At 42.3% G+C, this 17,005-nt stretch overlaps 1 protein-coding gene across 1 annotated transcript; it reads left to right on the forward strand.

The window, feature by feature from the left end:
* The first annotated feature begins 3,413 nt into the window (after positions 1–3,413).
* LOC128689949 (pneumococcal serine-rich repeat protein) lies at positions 3,414–16,687 on the forward strand. Its single transcript, XM_070086014.1, has 5 exons — positions 3,414–3,467; positions 3,700–3,858; positions 7,376–8,663; positions 8,830–9,398; positions 13,323–16,687. The coding sequence occupies exons 1-5, from the start codon at positions 3,414–3,416 to the stop codon at positions 16,380–16,382; spliced, it is 5,130 nt and encodes a 1,709-aa protein (XP_069942115.1). The 3' UTR covers positions 16,383–16,687.
* Positions 16,688–17,005: the final 318 nt, after the last annotated feature.

The raw sequence follows: 17,005 nt of genomic DNA on the forward strand, positions 1-17,005 counted from the left end.
GAGACAGACATTAAGAGACAGACATTAAGAGACAGAGATATTAAGAGACATAGACATTAAGAGACAGACATTAAGAGACAGACATTAAGAGACAGAGATATTAAGAGACAGAGACATTAAGAGACAGAAACATTAAGAGACAGACATTAAGAGACAGATATTAAGAGACAGAGATATTAAGAGACAGAAACATTAAGAGACAGATATTAAGAGACAGAAACATTAAGAGACAGAAACATTAAGAGACAGAGATATTAAGAGACAGATATTAAGAGACAGAAACATTAAGAGACAGAAACATTAAGAGACAGAGACATTAAGAGACAGAAACATTAAGAGACAGATATTAAGAGACAGAAACATTAAGAGACAGAGATATTAAGAGACAGAGACATTAAGAGACAGAAACATTAAGAGACAGATATTAAGAGACAAACATTAAGAGACAGATATTAAGAGACAGAAAAATTAAGAGACAGAAACATTAGAGACAGAGATATTAAGAGACAGAGACACTAAGAGACAGAGGCATTAAGAGACAGATATTAAGAGACAGAAACATTAAGAGACAGACATTAAGAGACAGAGATATTAAGAGACAGATACTAAGAGACAGAAACATTAAGAGACACATATTAAGAGACAGATATTAATAGACAGAGACATTAGGACACATGGGGACATAAGGACGCATAAAGTGAGTCGACTTATCAATCAGGATTCAGGGTATCACAAGTACATACAAACCGGAAGTTGGTTAGGCAATGCCCTAGTTGTACACATGGACACGTTCATGCACACATGAACACGTTCATGCACACATGAACACGTTCATGCACACATGAATACGTTCATGCACACATGGACGCTTCTATGTACACAGACTCTTCCATGCATACATGGACACATCATGCACACGTGGACTCGTCATCAAATATTCACAAGTATACATCTATGTATACAGTCATGCCTCAACAAACATGCACATTTATATAAACATTATAATAGTAGTTGTTGTTGCTGTATTATCAGGAATCCTGTTGATGACAACAACATTGTGGGTCATATATTCAGTATCTATTTAATGTCAACAAAAACGAAAAAGTCGTGGCAGACGAGACAGCTTGTTGAAAGTATTAAGGGGCACCGCGGCGAGGCGGCCGAGGAAAAAAATGGAAAGGAGTCGGAAATTGAGTTAATGACGCACCATATTTCCCGACCCAGACACCGAGAGACTCACAACTCTCACTGTCTGTATCCATTAAACATTACCGCTAATTTTAAATGTTAATTACATATGTTGATGTTATGGTCGGAGACATGGCAGATGTATTGTAATGCAAACATATATCGGGTTCTAACCTGGAGTTTACCTGTAGACAGCCTGTACTGTCTGCACAGCCTATGCTGTCTGCCAGCTTAATTCATATTTCGCGGCACTAAGGTGCTGCCCTCTCCAGGCCTACCCAGGTCAGTGGGACGCTGGTCCCACTCGCACTCGCTCACTCACTCAGCGGCCTAGAAGCAGTCAACAACTCTACTCCCTCTCTCCCTGGTGGGCATGGCCCTCCCGACCATGGGCACTTAACACACAAGCCTGTGTACCCACCACGACTTTACAAATAAAGTAAAGAAGCCTCCGAAGACGTCTATAATTGAACCCCGCTCCGCTGCAGCATCACCAAATAATTTTGTTTCACGTTGGTGTTTTTTTTATTTTATTGTTTTTTTTTTCGGAGAGCAAAAAAACGTAACGTGTTTTTATTTTGTGTTCTGTGCCCTGTTCCTACGAGAGAGAGACCGAGTTTTTTTTACAGCCAGACATGGTCGGGACGACCATGTGGTAGGTGGCCGAGCGAATGTAGACAGCCTGTACTGTTTGCACAGACAGTCTATGCTGTCTACCAGCTAAGTTCATATTTCGTGCCATGCTGGTGCTGCCACCTATAGGCTTACCACTTCAGTATGCCCACCCCTGCATCTGACTCACTCAGCGGCCTAGAAGCAGACAACAAGCCTATTCCTCTCTCCTCGCGGCCATGGCCCTCCCAGGTCATGGGGACTTGACACACGGCATGGGCACCCCAGATACCGCAATTAAAAGAAGTGTCCTGGAACCACGTAACAACTGAACCCCGCTCCGCTGCAGCATCACCAAAATAAGCACGTTCACATACCTGGCTAATCCTATTAAAGAAAAATAACTATGGTGCTTGTAAACTAAGCAATATATATCACAGTCGAAATTACTACGATAAAGGTTTTGGAGTTTTAGTTAACAAAAATTTAAAGCTACGGTAACAGTGTATAAGTGTTCACAATACTCAAATAATTTTTGGTTTCGTATCTGATCTGCATATTACATGATGAACATTAATGCGCCGGAAAATCTACAGAGAAGGATAAATCAGAAATCAGAAATCTTACCTATAAAGATGTGATGAAGACACAACTTACTCTGGAAAGGCGCACAATTTGGAGAGATATGAGTGAATATTACAATGAAACATCAGGAATAAATAAAGGGGATATAAATAACGTGCTAAAAAAATATCTTACCAAGACATTATTCGCAAATATAGATATAGAAAGGATTTAGGAAATTAATGATTTAGCAATAGTTGCAGATGAGGGGAACAAACTCTCAGAGAGCATCATTGAGGTGAGAATTTTGGCCAGCTGTAACTATGGGTTTGATAAATATATGAGTAAATGTTTGAGCCTGCCTAGCATGGGCCAGTAGGCCTACTGCAGCGCTCATTTGTATTCTTATTTTCGTTTATTCAATAAATATTTGTAATGGTAATAACTAATGCAATATATTTACACTTACGGTCCAACCACTGCAAGCAATAATAATAATAATAATAATAATAATAATAATAATAATAATAATAATAATAATAATAATAATTAGTATTTATTCATTTGTAAATGTATTTATTTCTTTTATATAATTAAAGAGGCACTGAAGAGCCATGACATTGATAATAAAATCAATGAGTGGCGAGTGCCTGGGTGCCACTCTTCCTCTGTGTAACTCCTCACTAGCACACTTTTTACTCTTCTCTTACTTATTATTTTTCTTAGTTATCGTCTCTCATTTATCCTGCTTTTAATTTTTCCGTGTTATTTCTCTCTCTCTCTCCTTTTAGTTTTATTCTTCCCTCATTTATGTCTGTCCTTTTCTCTCAAATCAACCCAGTGCTTTTCCTTATATCGGACACTAATTGCGATATTATAATGTCACAGTTATTATTACGAACACAGGTGTAGTCTTGTAGCCTGCACACCTGGTTATAGCACGATAACCATGATAGAAACGATGAACGAGCAAAAGGCAGCGGAGAGTAAATACTTGTATATTTCTTTCACCAAACAACAAGCAATAATACGTACAATATTTACAGAGGATGGCAATTATGCAAACAAGAGACGGTGAGAACCGTCTTCGACCAGACTTGGAGGTAAATCTGCCAGGGTTAATTCACGAATGTCCAACATCGCTTCACAACTTTGGTGGGCTTCCTTGTGATTGGCTGGTTGAAGCAAGGTGCTAGTATAATGAGGGGGCCCCACTCATTATACCCTTAGCCTCCGGTCCGCTGGTCGGGAGGGCATCCCTATATGAGTGTGTGAGATACGCCGAATAAAATGTAACTTACTCTTAGCATGCCACAGTTATACAATATATTTCAGATGTATGGGTGGGCGTGGGCGTGGGCGTGCTTGATGGTGCTGGGCGCCCACCTGCAGGCTCTTCCTTCACCACTGGAGATGCACCTCGCCTCGTCTTCAGCAGCTCGTTCTCCAGTGTACATTGATCAAGGCGGAGTTCGCTTTCACATCGTTTGGGAGGTTAGATTTATTTATTGTCATTGGGAAGCGCTAAATCTGCAGGGTAAAGCCATCCAGCATCTGGGGAATGGGAGGTAATCAGGTTTGATCCGAAGAGGGAAGGTAGCTCCAATTCCCTGGATTAAAATCTATTCGTCAGCGTCTAGTCACCCACCCCATGAAGGGCTGGCAAACAAGAAATCCACTCAATCCATATTCAACCTCTGAAATATGTCATTTATTGTCAAATTAACCTCTTAAATTATGTTTATTATAGTACGTTTATAAATGTGTTTGACAGATGCACGTCTGATTCTGTACCTTTATTTACATACATTTTTTTTCACTGAGCCACAGTCACTAGTAGCCTAGGAGAGAACAAAGCTCGTAGCTTGTGCTAGGTTTCAGTAGTAGCCTAGGAGGGAACAAACTAGTAGTTTGTGCTAGGTCTCAGTAGTAACCTAGGAGGAAACAAACTAGCAGCTTGTATTCCACAAGGTTCTGTTCCACAAGGCACAGTACTCGCTCCCATTCTATTCCTCATCCTCATTTCTGACATAGACAGAGATGTAAGCCATTGCTCCGTGTCTTCCTTTGCGGATGACACCCGGATCACCATAGCAGTGACCTCCATCGAAGACACCGCGAGACTCCAAGCGGACATCAACCAAATCTTCGAATGGGCCACTCAGACAATATGAAGTTCAACGCGGAGAAATTTCAACTTCTCAGATATGGAAAACTTGAAGAAATTAAAAATGTATCTTGGTATACCACAAATTCTAACCATACAATAGAGCGGAAAAGTAATGTGATGGACCTGGGAGTGATAATGTCAGATCTCGCCTTCAAAGAACACATCAATGTATCTACCTCATCCGCTAGGAAAATGATAGGATGGATAATGAGAACCTTCAAAACTAGGGACGCCAAGCCCCTGATGATTCTCTTCAAATCGCTTGTGCTCTCTAGGATAGAATACTGCTGTACACTAACGGCCCCCTTCAAGGCTGGCGACATTGCAGACCTGGAGAGTGTACAAAGAACTTTCACGGCACACATAAGTGCGATAAGGCACCTAAACTACTGGGAACGGTTGAAGGTCCTTGATCTGTATTCCCTCGAACACAGGCGAGAGAGATACATGATAATATACACTTGGAAGGTCCTGAAGGGATTAGTACCAAACCTGCACACGAAAATCACTCCCTATGAAAGCAAAAGACTCGGCAGGAGATGCAAAACTTCCCCGATGAAAAGCAGGGGCGCCACGAGTACACTGAGACAACACAATAAGTGTCCGGGGCCCAAGACTGTTCAATTGCCTCCCAGCATACATAAGGGGGATTACCATTAGATCCCTGACTGTCTTCAAGAAGGCACTGGACAGGTACCTAAAGTCAGTGCCTGACCAACCGAGCTGTGGTTCGTACGTCAGCTTGCGTACGGCCAGCAGTAACAGCCTGGTTGATCAGACCCTGATCCACCATGAGGCCTGGTCTCAGACCGGGCCGCGGGGGCGTTAACCCCCGAAACCCTCTCCAGGTAAACTCCAGGTCTCTATTTTGTGATTAGAAATGTCTTGTCCATTTTGAAATGCAATGGTTTGAACTTTGACAGCCGTCTAGGACAAACTTTACCTTAGATTGTTGCTACTTCCTTTGAGCATAAGAGTTTCCTGTAGCCTCTTCTTTTAACAGTGGCTTGACTAGCCTCCTCTCTGCATATGTAAATCCTTCTGTAAGATCAGCTACGTCTTGGCTCGTTTGAAAATGCGTCACTTTAATGCAGTATGGAAACTCCGTATAAGACAACATTCGGCTTGATTTACAAAACGTTTGAAGTAATCAGTCCTGCAGCTGTCATCCATAAGGTTTCACCTCTAAACTTGTTTGCTATCCCTTTATCCCATGATCCAGTGTCATTCATTACCATTAACGCTATTGATCGTCTTATCTTTCACTGGTTCCTTATTGATCTCAATGAGGTTTTGAACCTATCAACATTATGCTAGTTTAGGTTCTGATCCCATCAACGTATTGTTATTTTCACGATTATTTTCTCCTAGCGTCTCTTTTTTTTTTTTTAGTTTAACGTCTCCGTGAATAAAAAAAATATTTTTCCCTGATTCATGTCTTCTACGAAATTCACCGCTAACTGAAAATGTGAATAAAATTTAACTGCTATTAATATCGTTCGTTTCTAGTTCCTCCCAGTACTAGGTTCCTACCAGTAGTAGATTCCTCCCAGTACTAGGTTCCTCCCAGTACTAGATTCCTCCCAGTACTATGTTCCTCCCAGTACTAGGTTCCTCCCAGTACTAGGTTCCTCCCAGTACTAGGTGCCTACCAGTACTATGTTCCTCCCAGTACTAGGTTCCTACCAGCATTATGTTCCTTCCAGTACTAGGTTCCTTCCAGTACTAGGTTCCTTCCAGTATTAGGTTCCTTCCAGTACTAGGTTCCTTCCAGTACTAGGTTCCTTCCAGTATTAGGTTCCTTCCAGTACTAGGTTCCTTCCAGTGCTAGGTTCCTTCTAGTACTAGGTTCCTTCCAGTACTAGGTTCCTTCCAGTACTAGGTTCCTTCCAGTACTAGGTTCCTTACAGTACTAGGTTCCTTCTAGTACTAGGTTCCTTCCAGTACTAGGTTCCTACCAGCATTATGTTCCTTCCAGTACTAGGTTCCTACCAGCATTATGTTCCTTCCAGTACTAGGTTCCTTCCAGTACTAGGTTCCTTCTAGTACTAGGTTCCTTCCAGTACTAGGTTCTTTCCAGTACTAGGTTCCTTCCAGTACTAGGTTCCTTCCAGTACTAGGTTCCTTCCAGTACTAGGTTCCTTCTAGTACTAGGTTCCTTCCAGTACTAGGTTCCTTCCAGTACTAGGTTCCTTCCAGTACTAGGTTCCTTCTAGTACTAGGTTCCTTCTAGTACTAGGTTCCTTCCAGTACTAGGTTCCTTCCAGTACTAGGTTCCTTCCAGTACTAGGTTCCTTCCAGTACTAGGTTCCTTCCAGTACTAGGTTCCTTCTAGTACTAGGTTCCTTCTAGTACTAGGTTCCTTCCAGTACTAGGTTCCTTCCAGTACTAGGTTCCTTCCAGTACTAGGTTCCTTCCAGTATTAGGTTCCTTCCAGTACTAGGTTCCTTCCAGTACTAGGTTCCTTCCAGTACTAGGTTCCTTCCAGTACTAGATTCCTTACAGTACTAGGCTTTAACCCTCGCCTTATGTAGTAAACTTATTGATTGATTGAACATTAAAATGGTATAAAATACCGACAGGTTGTTAGGTAAGACACATATGCAACAGTTAGGTATCTTTATTATGAAACGTTTCGCCTACACAGTAGGCTTCTTCAGTCAAGTACAGAAAAGTTGATAGGAGCTTCTATCAACTTTTCTGTACTTGACTGAAGAAGCCTACTGTGTAGGCGAAACGTTTCATAATAAAGATACCTAACTGTTGCATATGTGTCTTATTGATTGATTGTATACATCAGGAGTGCAGGAACAGCTAATATGTGTACCTGTGTGATTTCAGGACAACAACTCCCCAAGTGAGCAGAATGCCGCAAGAGCACAGACGAATGCCGCAAGAGCACAGACGAATGCCGCAAGAGCACAGACGAATGCCGCAAGAGCACAGACGAATGCCGCAAGAGCACAGACGAATGCCGCAAGAGCACAGACAAATGCCGCAAGAACGCAGACGGATGCCGCAAGGGTGCAGCAGAACTTGAGAGAGCGGATCTTGAGGGAACACAACTTAAGAGAGCAGAACTTGAGAGAGCAAATGTTGAGAGAACACAACTTAAGAGAGCAGAACTTGAGAGAGCGGCTCTTGAGGGAGCAGAACTTAAGAGAGCAGAAACTGAAAGAACAAAAGAACCTGAGAGAGCAAATCTTGAGAGAGCAGAACTTGAGAGAACAGAACTTAAGAGAGCAGAACTTGAGACGGCAGAACGTGTTAGAGCCCAACTTTAGACAACAGGACAGAGGAGAGCAGATCTTGAGAGAACATAATTTGAGAGTGCAGAACGTGTTAGCGCACTATGCCGCGGCAGCGCAGAATATCGCCAGGGAGCAGAACGCTGCCAGAGAACGGAACCTGAGAGAGCAGAACGCTGCCAGCGAGCAAAGCGCTGCAAGAGAGCGGAACTTGAGAGAGCAGAACGCTGCAAGAGAGCAGAATTTGAGAGAGCAGAACCTGAGAGAGCAGAACGCTGCCAGAGAGCAAAGCGCTGCAAGAGAGCGGAACTTGAGAGAGCAGAACGCTGCAAGAGAGCAGAATTTAAGAGAGCAGAACGCTGCCAGAGAGCGGAACCTGAGAGAGCAGAACGCTGCCAGAGAGCAAAATGTTGCAAGAGAGTGGAACTTGAGAGAGCAGAACGCTGCAAGAGAGCACAATTTGAGAGAGCAGAACCTGAGAGAGCAAAACGCCATCAGAGAGCAGAACGCTGCAAGAGAGCAGAATGCTGCAAGAGAGCAGAATGTTGCAAGAGAGCGGAACTTGAAAGAGCAGAACGCTGCAAGAGAGCAGAACGCAGCCAGAGAGCAGAACGCTGCAAGAGAGCAGAACTTAAGAGAGCAGAACGCTGCAAGAGAGCGGAACTTAAGAGAGCAGAACGCTGCAAGAGAGCAGAACTTAAGAGAGCAGAACATTGCCAGAGTGCAGAACGCTGCAAGAGAACAGACCTTAAGAGAGCAGAATGCCCCGAGAGATTTGAGAGTGCAGAACGTGTTAGCGCACTATGCCGCGGCAGCGCAGAACATCGCCAGGGAGCAGAACGCTGCCAGAGAACGGAACCTGAGAGAGCAGAACGCTGCCAGCGAGCAAAGCGCTGCAAGAGAGCGGAACTTAAGAGAGCAGAATTTGAGAGAGCAGAACCTGAGAGAGCAGAACGCTGCCAGAGAGCAAAGCGCTGCAAGAGAGCGGAACTTGAGAGAGCAGAACGCTGCAAGAGAGCAGAATTTAAGAGAGCAGAACGCTGCCAGCGCAGAACATCGCCAGGGAGCAGAACGCTGCCAGAGAACGGAACCTGAGAGAGCAGAACGCAGCCAGAGAGCAGAACGCTGCAAGAGAGCAGAACTTAAGAGAGCAGAATGCTGCAAGAGAGCGGAACTTAAGAGAGCAGAACGCTGCAAGAGAACAGACCTTAAGAGAGCAGAATGCCCCGAGAGAGCAAAACGCTGCAAGGGAGCAGAACTTGAGAGAGCAGAACCTAAGAGAGCGAATCATGAGAGAGCATAACTTGAGAGTGCAGAACTTGGGAGAGCAGAACGCTGCCAGAGAGCAGAACGCTGCAAGAGAGCGGAACTTGAGAGAGCAGAATGCCGCGAGAGAGCAAGACGCCACAAGGGAGCTGAACATGAGAGAGCAGAACCTAAGAGAACGAATCATGAGAGAGTATAACTTAAGAGCACAGAACTTGGGAGAGCAGAACGCGAGGAGGCAGGTGCCCAGGGCCACCACCACAAGAGCATCTCCCACCATGGCTGCAGCAACACTCACACCAACCCCCAGGAGGTTAAGACGATGGAGATGGTGGGGTTCTCAGGACAAGGTTAGTTGAATTTGCTTGTTTAAAAGCCTCTCGACTGCACGAGGGGGATTAGGACCCCAGTGGAAATAAGCCACTTTGACTTTTTGGGTTAGTTTAATATCTTTATTATGCACCCCATACCCATCCTTTTTTGGGGTTATCCTAGATAATTTACACCAGGAATGATAATTGTACTTATGTGTACCTGTGCCTAAATAAACTTATTTAACTTGTAGTTGTCATCCAGATTGTTACTAAGAAGCCAGATTACTTCCCTAATATAGCAATACAGTGAATTCTCATGGTATATACACTTGTATATAAATATTTCGATGTACGTATGTACCTTTAAGATTGGTTCATTGGGCTTAAAGCTTATATCTTTATTATGCACCCCCGTGTTCATCCTGTGGGTGGTAGTCAGATTACAGAGGTACATAATGGGTCAAGGGACTGGGCCCAAGGTTTTGATAGCTAAACAAGTTACAGTGAAAATTAATTATTTTTATACTGTATACGTGTACATGCAGTGTTACTCTCATTGCATGTGTTAAGAAAAATATTGTATTGTATTGTCCAGACCAGAGCTTTGGTAAGATGGGTAAGGAAGAAGGATGGGTAAGGATAGAAATATTGGAAAAGGGTGGGAGGGGGGAGAGAGGTAGGATATAAAAGGTAAATGGCCCAACCACTTTGGTGTAATTTAAAAAGTGTATGTGAAATGATAAGATGTTCTTTAAGGGGTATACTACTAACCCATCAGAGTCACATAGATATAACAGATATATATAAGTACATGACTCTGAATTGGTAGTAATTATACAAGTTGCTATTTTTTTTTGTGTGTGTGTGTGTTTGTGTTTTTTTGCGATTGCACAACGGATATTTATGCGACAATGAAGGCAATAATTTTCTGGCCAGTTTATAGAATTACGTGACAATGGCTTCTTACAGGTGGTGTCCAGCCATAGTAAATAGCATAATTTTTACATTAGATTGTTATATAAGATGTCTCCCTAATTGGGGGCGATGATGTTCTCAGTATACATAGAAGGGTTCTGGTGTTACCCAATCTTCTTCATCAGGGAGGTTGCTCAATATCATGGGTCGATGGTAATCATCTTTATGGATAAAACGACGGACCCTCTGTGGGAGAGTCATTCTTTGAGTCCTGTGAGGAGGAGTATTGATGATATAATCCGTGGTATTTACCACTTGTATAGGATGTTCTCTATCTGGCATGTATAGTTCTTGCATTGTATAGAGTTGTTTCTTTTTCAGGGTGTCCAGGCGTACATTTATGGCAGTAATATCTTGTTGTACGTGTATATCTGCCATTTTAACTCTGTCTCTCCTCCTGGTATCCGTAATGAAGCGAAGAGCTCTATTCTGGACCCTTTGTAACCGTAGCATGTTGGTCTTTGTTGTTAATGACATTGGAACACAAGGGTATTCGAGTATAGGTCTTATTAGCATTTTATACAGATGTTTTTTGACATGTTGAGGGGCTTGATTGAATCGAAAGAGACTGCTAAGACCGGCTTTGGCTATGTTGATCTTTTTAGTTACATGAGATGTTGAGTGGAGCAGCCTGTCTATTTCATATCCCAAAATCTTGTTAGGGTTTCTAATGGCTACAGGTGTACCTCTGAAGGAGATACCCCCTTTATCTTCGATTGTTGATGCAAAACATCCTATCGTGCTAACAACGACTTTGTCAGGATTAGTCGTAATTCTGCATTTCTTTTCCCAATTAGATGTTCGACGAAGTTCAATATTCATTTTTTCTATGACTCTCTCATACTTGTATTTTCCTGTTACCGGAGTTGATGAGACGACTTGAATAACATCATCTGCAAACTGTGTCACAATTGTATCATTAAACTCTGGTTGAGGAAGGTCATTCACATAAATGTTGAACAGAATTAGACTAAGACAAGAACCTTGTGGGACACCAGCTGTCGGTATAAAAGGCTCTGTCGACCTGCCATGAAAGGTGGGAATGATTTTTCTTTGAGTTAAGAAATTATATATTAATCTGAGAAAAGTCCAGTTATGGTCTGGTAGGTCAATGAGTTTGTATATAAGACCATCATGCCATAAGCTATCAAAAGCTTTATGAACATCTCTGGTGGCAATTAGGGCAAGATTGCCCTGATGTTTTAGACTTGCTACAGTATCGAAAATAACATTTATTGCATGACTGGTACCTCTATGTGTTCTAAAGCCAAATTGTTTTTCAGTAAAAGTGATTAAACTCCATATAGTAGTTCAATCTGTTGGAAATGATCTTCTCAAGAACTTTTCCAGTGACTTCAAGTAAAGATATAGGTCTATAGTTCCCAGGTTGGTGGATGTCTTTATTGGGCTTACCAAGAAAGATCATCCTAGCAGTCTTAAAAACCACTGGAAAATGTCCTGAGGCCAAGAATATACACTAAGGTTGATTGGCATAGTTACACGCTATGCATAATGATTGTTCATAACCTACTCATCATCGTTCAAGGATGCCTTAATCCCTAAAACAGTGGATGTCTCTCAGTGTATATATACCGAGAGACATCCATGGTTCAGTGGTCAGGAATCAACTCGGTATCTCCTAACACAGGCATTAACTAGGTGATGACCTGTCACAAGTTTAAGCATCTGCTTCAGCACTCCAGCTTGGTTCTACACTGTTTTGGAAACAAAAGATAATACTACTACTAATAATAATCTTTATTTCTTTAAGTACATGTACAAGGTATACAGGCCTATCTGACATCAGTGACATACTTCTATATAGAAAGCCCCTTGTTGTGCAGAGCATTTCGGGCAAATTAATCAGTTTTGTCCCAGGATGCGACCCACACCCGTCGACTAACACCCAGGTACATATTTGATTGATAGGTGAACATGGATAGCAGGTGTCTTAAGAATACACGTCCTAATGTTTCCACCCGTACCGGGAATCGACCACTGGACCTTACATGTGTCCTATATATTTTCTTACATGTATTATATCCTGTGGATCCTAGTGCTTCATAGTTTTAATTCTCCTTTATTTTTTAAAATTATGGGTATTCCTTGTAATTTGCAAGTATGATATCGTACTTTAAGTACGATATCATACTTGCTATGATAGATTCCTTCAAAATAATTTGTATTTCTAAAAGGTCATGAAGACAAGTACATAAAACATAGTAGGGAACCTCTCCGCCCCTTTCTTTATTCTTCCGTAGCGTCCACAAGGTCACTGGACAGAGATATAGATCACATTCAGTATTACAGAAGTTACGTACAAAGAGTTTAGTGAGGCCAGCCTCAGGGTGCAACATGCTCTGGGATTAACACACTGCAAAATCGCCACACAATCCTTCGTAAAATTTATACACATTTATGCAATACTCTATAATGATGCATTCCATGATATTAAACCAAATATGAGCTCCTTGGAAGAGGGCGCTATTATTATTATTATTACTATTATTATTATTATTAAGAATATTAAACTCGCATGGGTTAAACAGGAGTGAGAAGGCACCAGGTTCCTGGTTAACATATGAAGTGATGCTTTTAAACTGACCTGGAATCACAATGTCACATATTTTTATTATAAGTCTAGACGTCATACAATATATAGGAAATTAGAGGTAATCAGGTTTGATCTAAGGAAGTGGAGGATAGTTTCAGCTCCTTGGATCAAGAGTATTTCATCAGCATGAAGGGACTTCCCTTGAAGGGATTATTTAAAAAAATTATCTGTGTCTCGCAGAGTTATTTGATGACATGGCTTGTGGTTGGGTATATTTAAATTATGAAATATTAAAAGTATATTTGCATTGTGTTCAAAATTTAATTTTCATTTATGTCAACAAAGGTATATAGGAAACCTGGAGGTATATAGATATGTTATTCAGCAATGATGCATTTTATGAGACACTAAATGTGTTGTCATTATTTCAGAAGAGCGAGCAGGAGGTGACTGCGAGGTTGGCCACCACCACTACCAGAGCACCACCCTCCATCACCACAGTCATCCCCACCACTATCAAACCCAGTAAATGGAAGTCATGGTTTTCGTCTGTGTCACAGAAGATCTCCCAAGCTGCCAAGAAAATCAAGACCGATGCTTTAGACATAAGAAGATCGTATGATGTAAGCATGGAAGCTGTTGCCAGAGCCTTCATCACTGGAGGAAATGCCACCAAACAAGGAATTTTAAGTGCAAGTCACTCCATTGAAAGGGGAGCAAAAAAAATTCGCCTAGCTTTAAAAAAAGAATTTAGGAAAATACGTTTAAGATTTTCTGGCTCTGGGGAGAAATTTCGGATTGTGACTAACCGTCTGAAGGAGAGACTGGAAGCTGGGGACGAGAGAGCATTGGCCCTCATGAAAAAGCTGGGCATCAAAATCAGGTTCTCTGGGAACAAGATAATAGGCTCTTCCGTAGCTAATAATTCCATTCCGGTAAGCGAGATGCTCCAGAAGGAAGGCCTTTTAGCCAACAAGTCTGCTGCTATCTCCACTGTACCGGAGGAGGCTGAGAGTGGGGTACCGGCCACCCCAGATGAAGACGAAGGCGAGCACACGGTAGTTACAGAAAAGGACAAAGAGGTTACAGAAGAGGACAAAGAGGTTACAGAAGAGGACAAGGTAGTTACAGAAGAGGACAAAGAGGTTACAGAAGAGGACAAGGTGGTTACAGAGAAGGCATTACACTCAGCCGAGGCTACAGAAGAGGACAGGATGTTTACAGAAGACAAGGTAGTTACAGAGGTGTTATATTCATCTAAGACTACAGAAGACAAGGTAATTACAGATGTTTTCCGTCCAGCTGAGAGCTTCGATACAAGCAAATTCTCAACAGTAACCGCCAGACAACCAACTGAGACCACAGAGTACACTACTACTACTGAAAGTACATCATCCGCTACTGAAGCACTACTTACCACCACTGAAGCCTCACCAACCACTGATGAAATTAGATCAACCACTATTGAAACTAAATTAACCACTACTCTGGCTATACCACCCACTACCGAAGCTCAGCCAAAATCTACTGGAGTTCTGTTAACCACTACTGAGCCTACATCAATCACTAATGAAGCTACAGCCACAACTAAAGCTACACCAACCACTAGTGAAGCTACATCAACCACAACTGAAGCAACATCAACCACTGCTGAACCTATATCAACCACAACTGAAGCTATATCAACCACTACTAAAACTACATCAACCACAACTGAAGCAACAGCAACGACTACTGAAGCTCTACCGATCACAACTGAAGCTACATCAACCACAACTGAAGCTACATCAACCACAACTGAAGCTACATCAACCACTACTGAAGCTACATCAACCACAACTGAAGCTACATCAACTACTACTAAAGTTATATCAACCACAACTGAAGCTACATCAGCCACAACTGAAGCAACATCAACCACTACTGAAGCTCTACCGATCACAACTGAAGCAACATCAACCACTACTGAAGCAACATCAACCACTACTGAAGCAACACCAACCACTACTGAAGCAACATCAACCACTACTGAAGCTACATCAACCACTACTGAAGCAACATCAACCACTACTGAAGCTCTACCGATCACAACTGAAGCAACATCAACCACTACTGAAGCAACATCAACCACTACTGAAGCAACATCAACCACTACTGAAGCAACACCAACCACTACTGAAGCTACATCAACCACTACTGAAGTAACATCAACCACTACTGAAGCTCTACCGATCACAACTGAAGCAACATCAACCACTACTGAAGCAACATCAACCACTACTGAAGCAACATCAACCACTACTGAAGCAACATCAACCACTACTGAAGCAACACCAACCACTACAGAAGCAACATCAACCACTACTGAAGCTACATCAACCACTACTGAAGCAACATCAACCACTACTGAAGCTACATCAACCACTACTGAAGCAACATCAACCACTACTGAAACAACATCAACCACTACTGAAGCTACATCAACCACTACTAAAGCAACATCAACCACTACTGAAACATCAACCACTACTGAAGCTACATCAACCACTACTGAAGCAACATCAACCACTACTGAAGCAACATCAACCGCTACTGAAGCAACATCAACCACTACTGAAGCAACATCAACCACTATTGAAGCAACATCAACCACTACTGAAGCAACATCAACCGCTACTGAAGCAACATCAACCACTACTCAACCCACGATAGTGACATCGGCACTGGTTTCAGAACATTTAAGTACAGTCACAACCACCGCGCCCACAACCATCACAACAATTGTACACACTGTCACTACAACTCCCCAAACCATCACCACACCTACAACCACCGCAGCACCCCCAATTACTACCGTAATACCCACAACCATAACACTCACAACCACCACTGCACCTTCAACTACTGCCACAGTACCCACAACCACTACAACACTCACAACTACAATACCCACAACCACAACTCCCGCATCAACCACTACGACACCCACAACCACAACTTCCTCAACAACCACAACACCCCCAACCACAATACCCACAACCACAGCTTCCCCAACAATCATTACAACACCCACAACCACAACATCCCCAACCACAACTCCCCCAACAACCACAATACCCACAACCACAACTCCCCCAACAACCACAATACCCACAACCACAACTCCCCCAACAACCACATTACCCACAACCACAAAACCCCGAATAACCACAACCACCGCACCACCAGTACCAACTTGGAGAACCCATGCACCAGCCATTATAGATGAAGACTCTGGCCTTGACAAGCCCTTCCCTGCAGTGGTGGAAGAACCAGATGCTACCAGAGAGGAACCATACGAACCACCACCTTTCCCAGATGTATTCACCAACAGCAAGGTACAGGAACGCCTGAAGGCATTTTATGATAATGGAGACTTCAGCCATGCTGAACTGGCCGAGATTTTCAATTTTGATCCAGACAACTACGAGTATAGTTACGACATCTACTAACTGAAAAGTCGAATTGTCTATTTCTTATGAGGCAAATAACTCTCATTATCACTAATTCTAACTTTAATTATTATTATATATTCAAGGATAAGTACTAAACCCATAAGGGTAATATAGCACTTGGAAAATGGGAACCAAGCAGGTTTGATCTGAGGAAATTATCCTACTGTTAACCACAAAATAAAATTTAGATAACTTCAAATGGTATTATTACACTAGCCTTTTTTCACCAGGGCAGTGACCCAATGAATAAAACATCTACTGCATGCCCTAGTACTGTAGTTGCCTGTCTTTCCAAAAAAGGCAGAGATGTTATCAATGATAACCCACCGAGCTGCAACAGCTACACACAACTGAAAAAGTATATTTCCCACATCCAAAACTCAAGTCTGGCTAACTGGTTTTCATATCACTCATTGATGTTACTACGCTCGCACTCCAGTGTCGAATTCCAAAAAAAATTTGCTTCCACTTAAACCAATCTAACACAGGAGTTTGGATAACATGAATGCCTGATATCCAAACTCCTATTACAATTATTACATTTAATGGGAAAGTGTTATTATTATAATAAAAAAGAAGCGCTAAGCCACAAGGGCTATACAGCGCTGCAGGGCAGGAAG

The sequence above is a fragment of the Cherax quadricarinatus genome, chromosome 1, assembly GCF_038502225.1.
Source record: "Cherax quadricarinatus isolate ZL_2023a chromosome 1, ASM3850222v1, whole genome shotgun sequence".
Lineage (NCBI taxonomy): Eukaryota > Metazoa > Arthropoda > Malacostraca > Decapoda > Parastacidae > Cherax > Cherax quadricarinatus.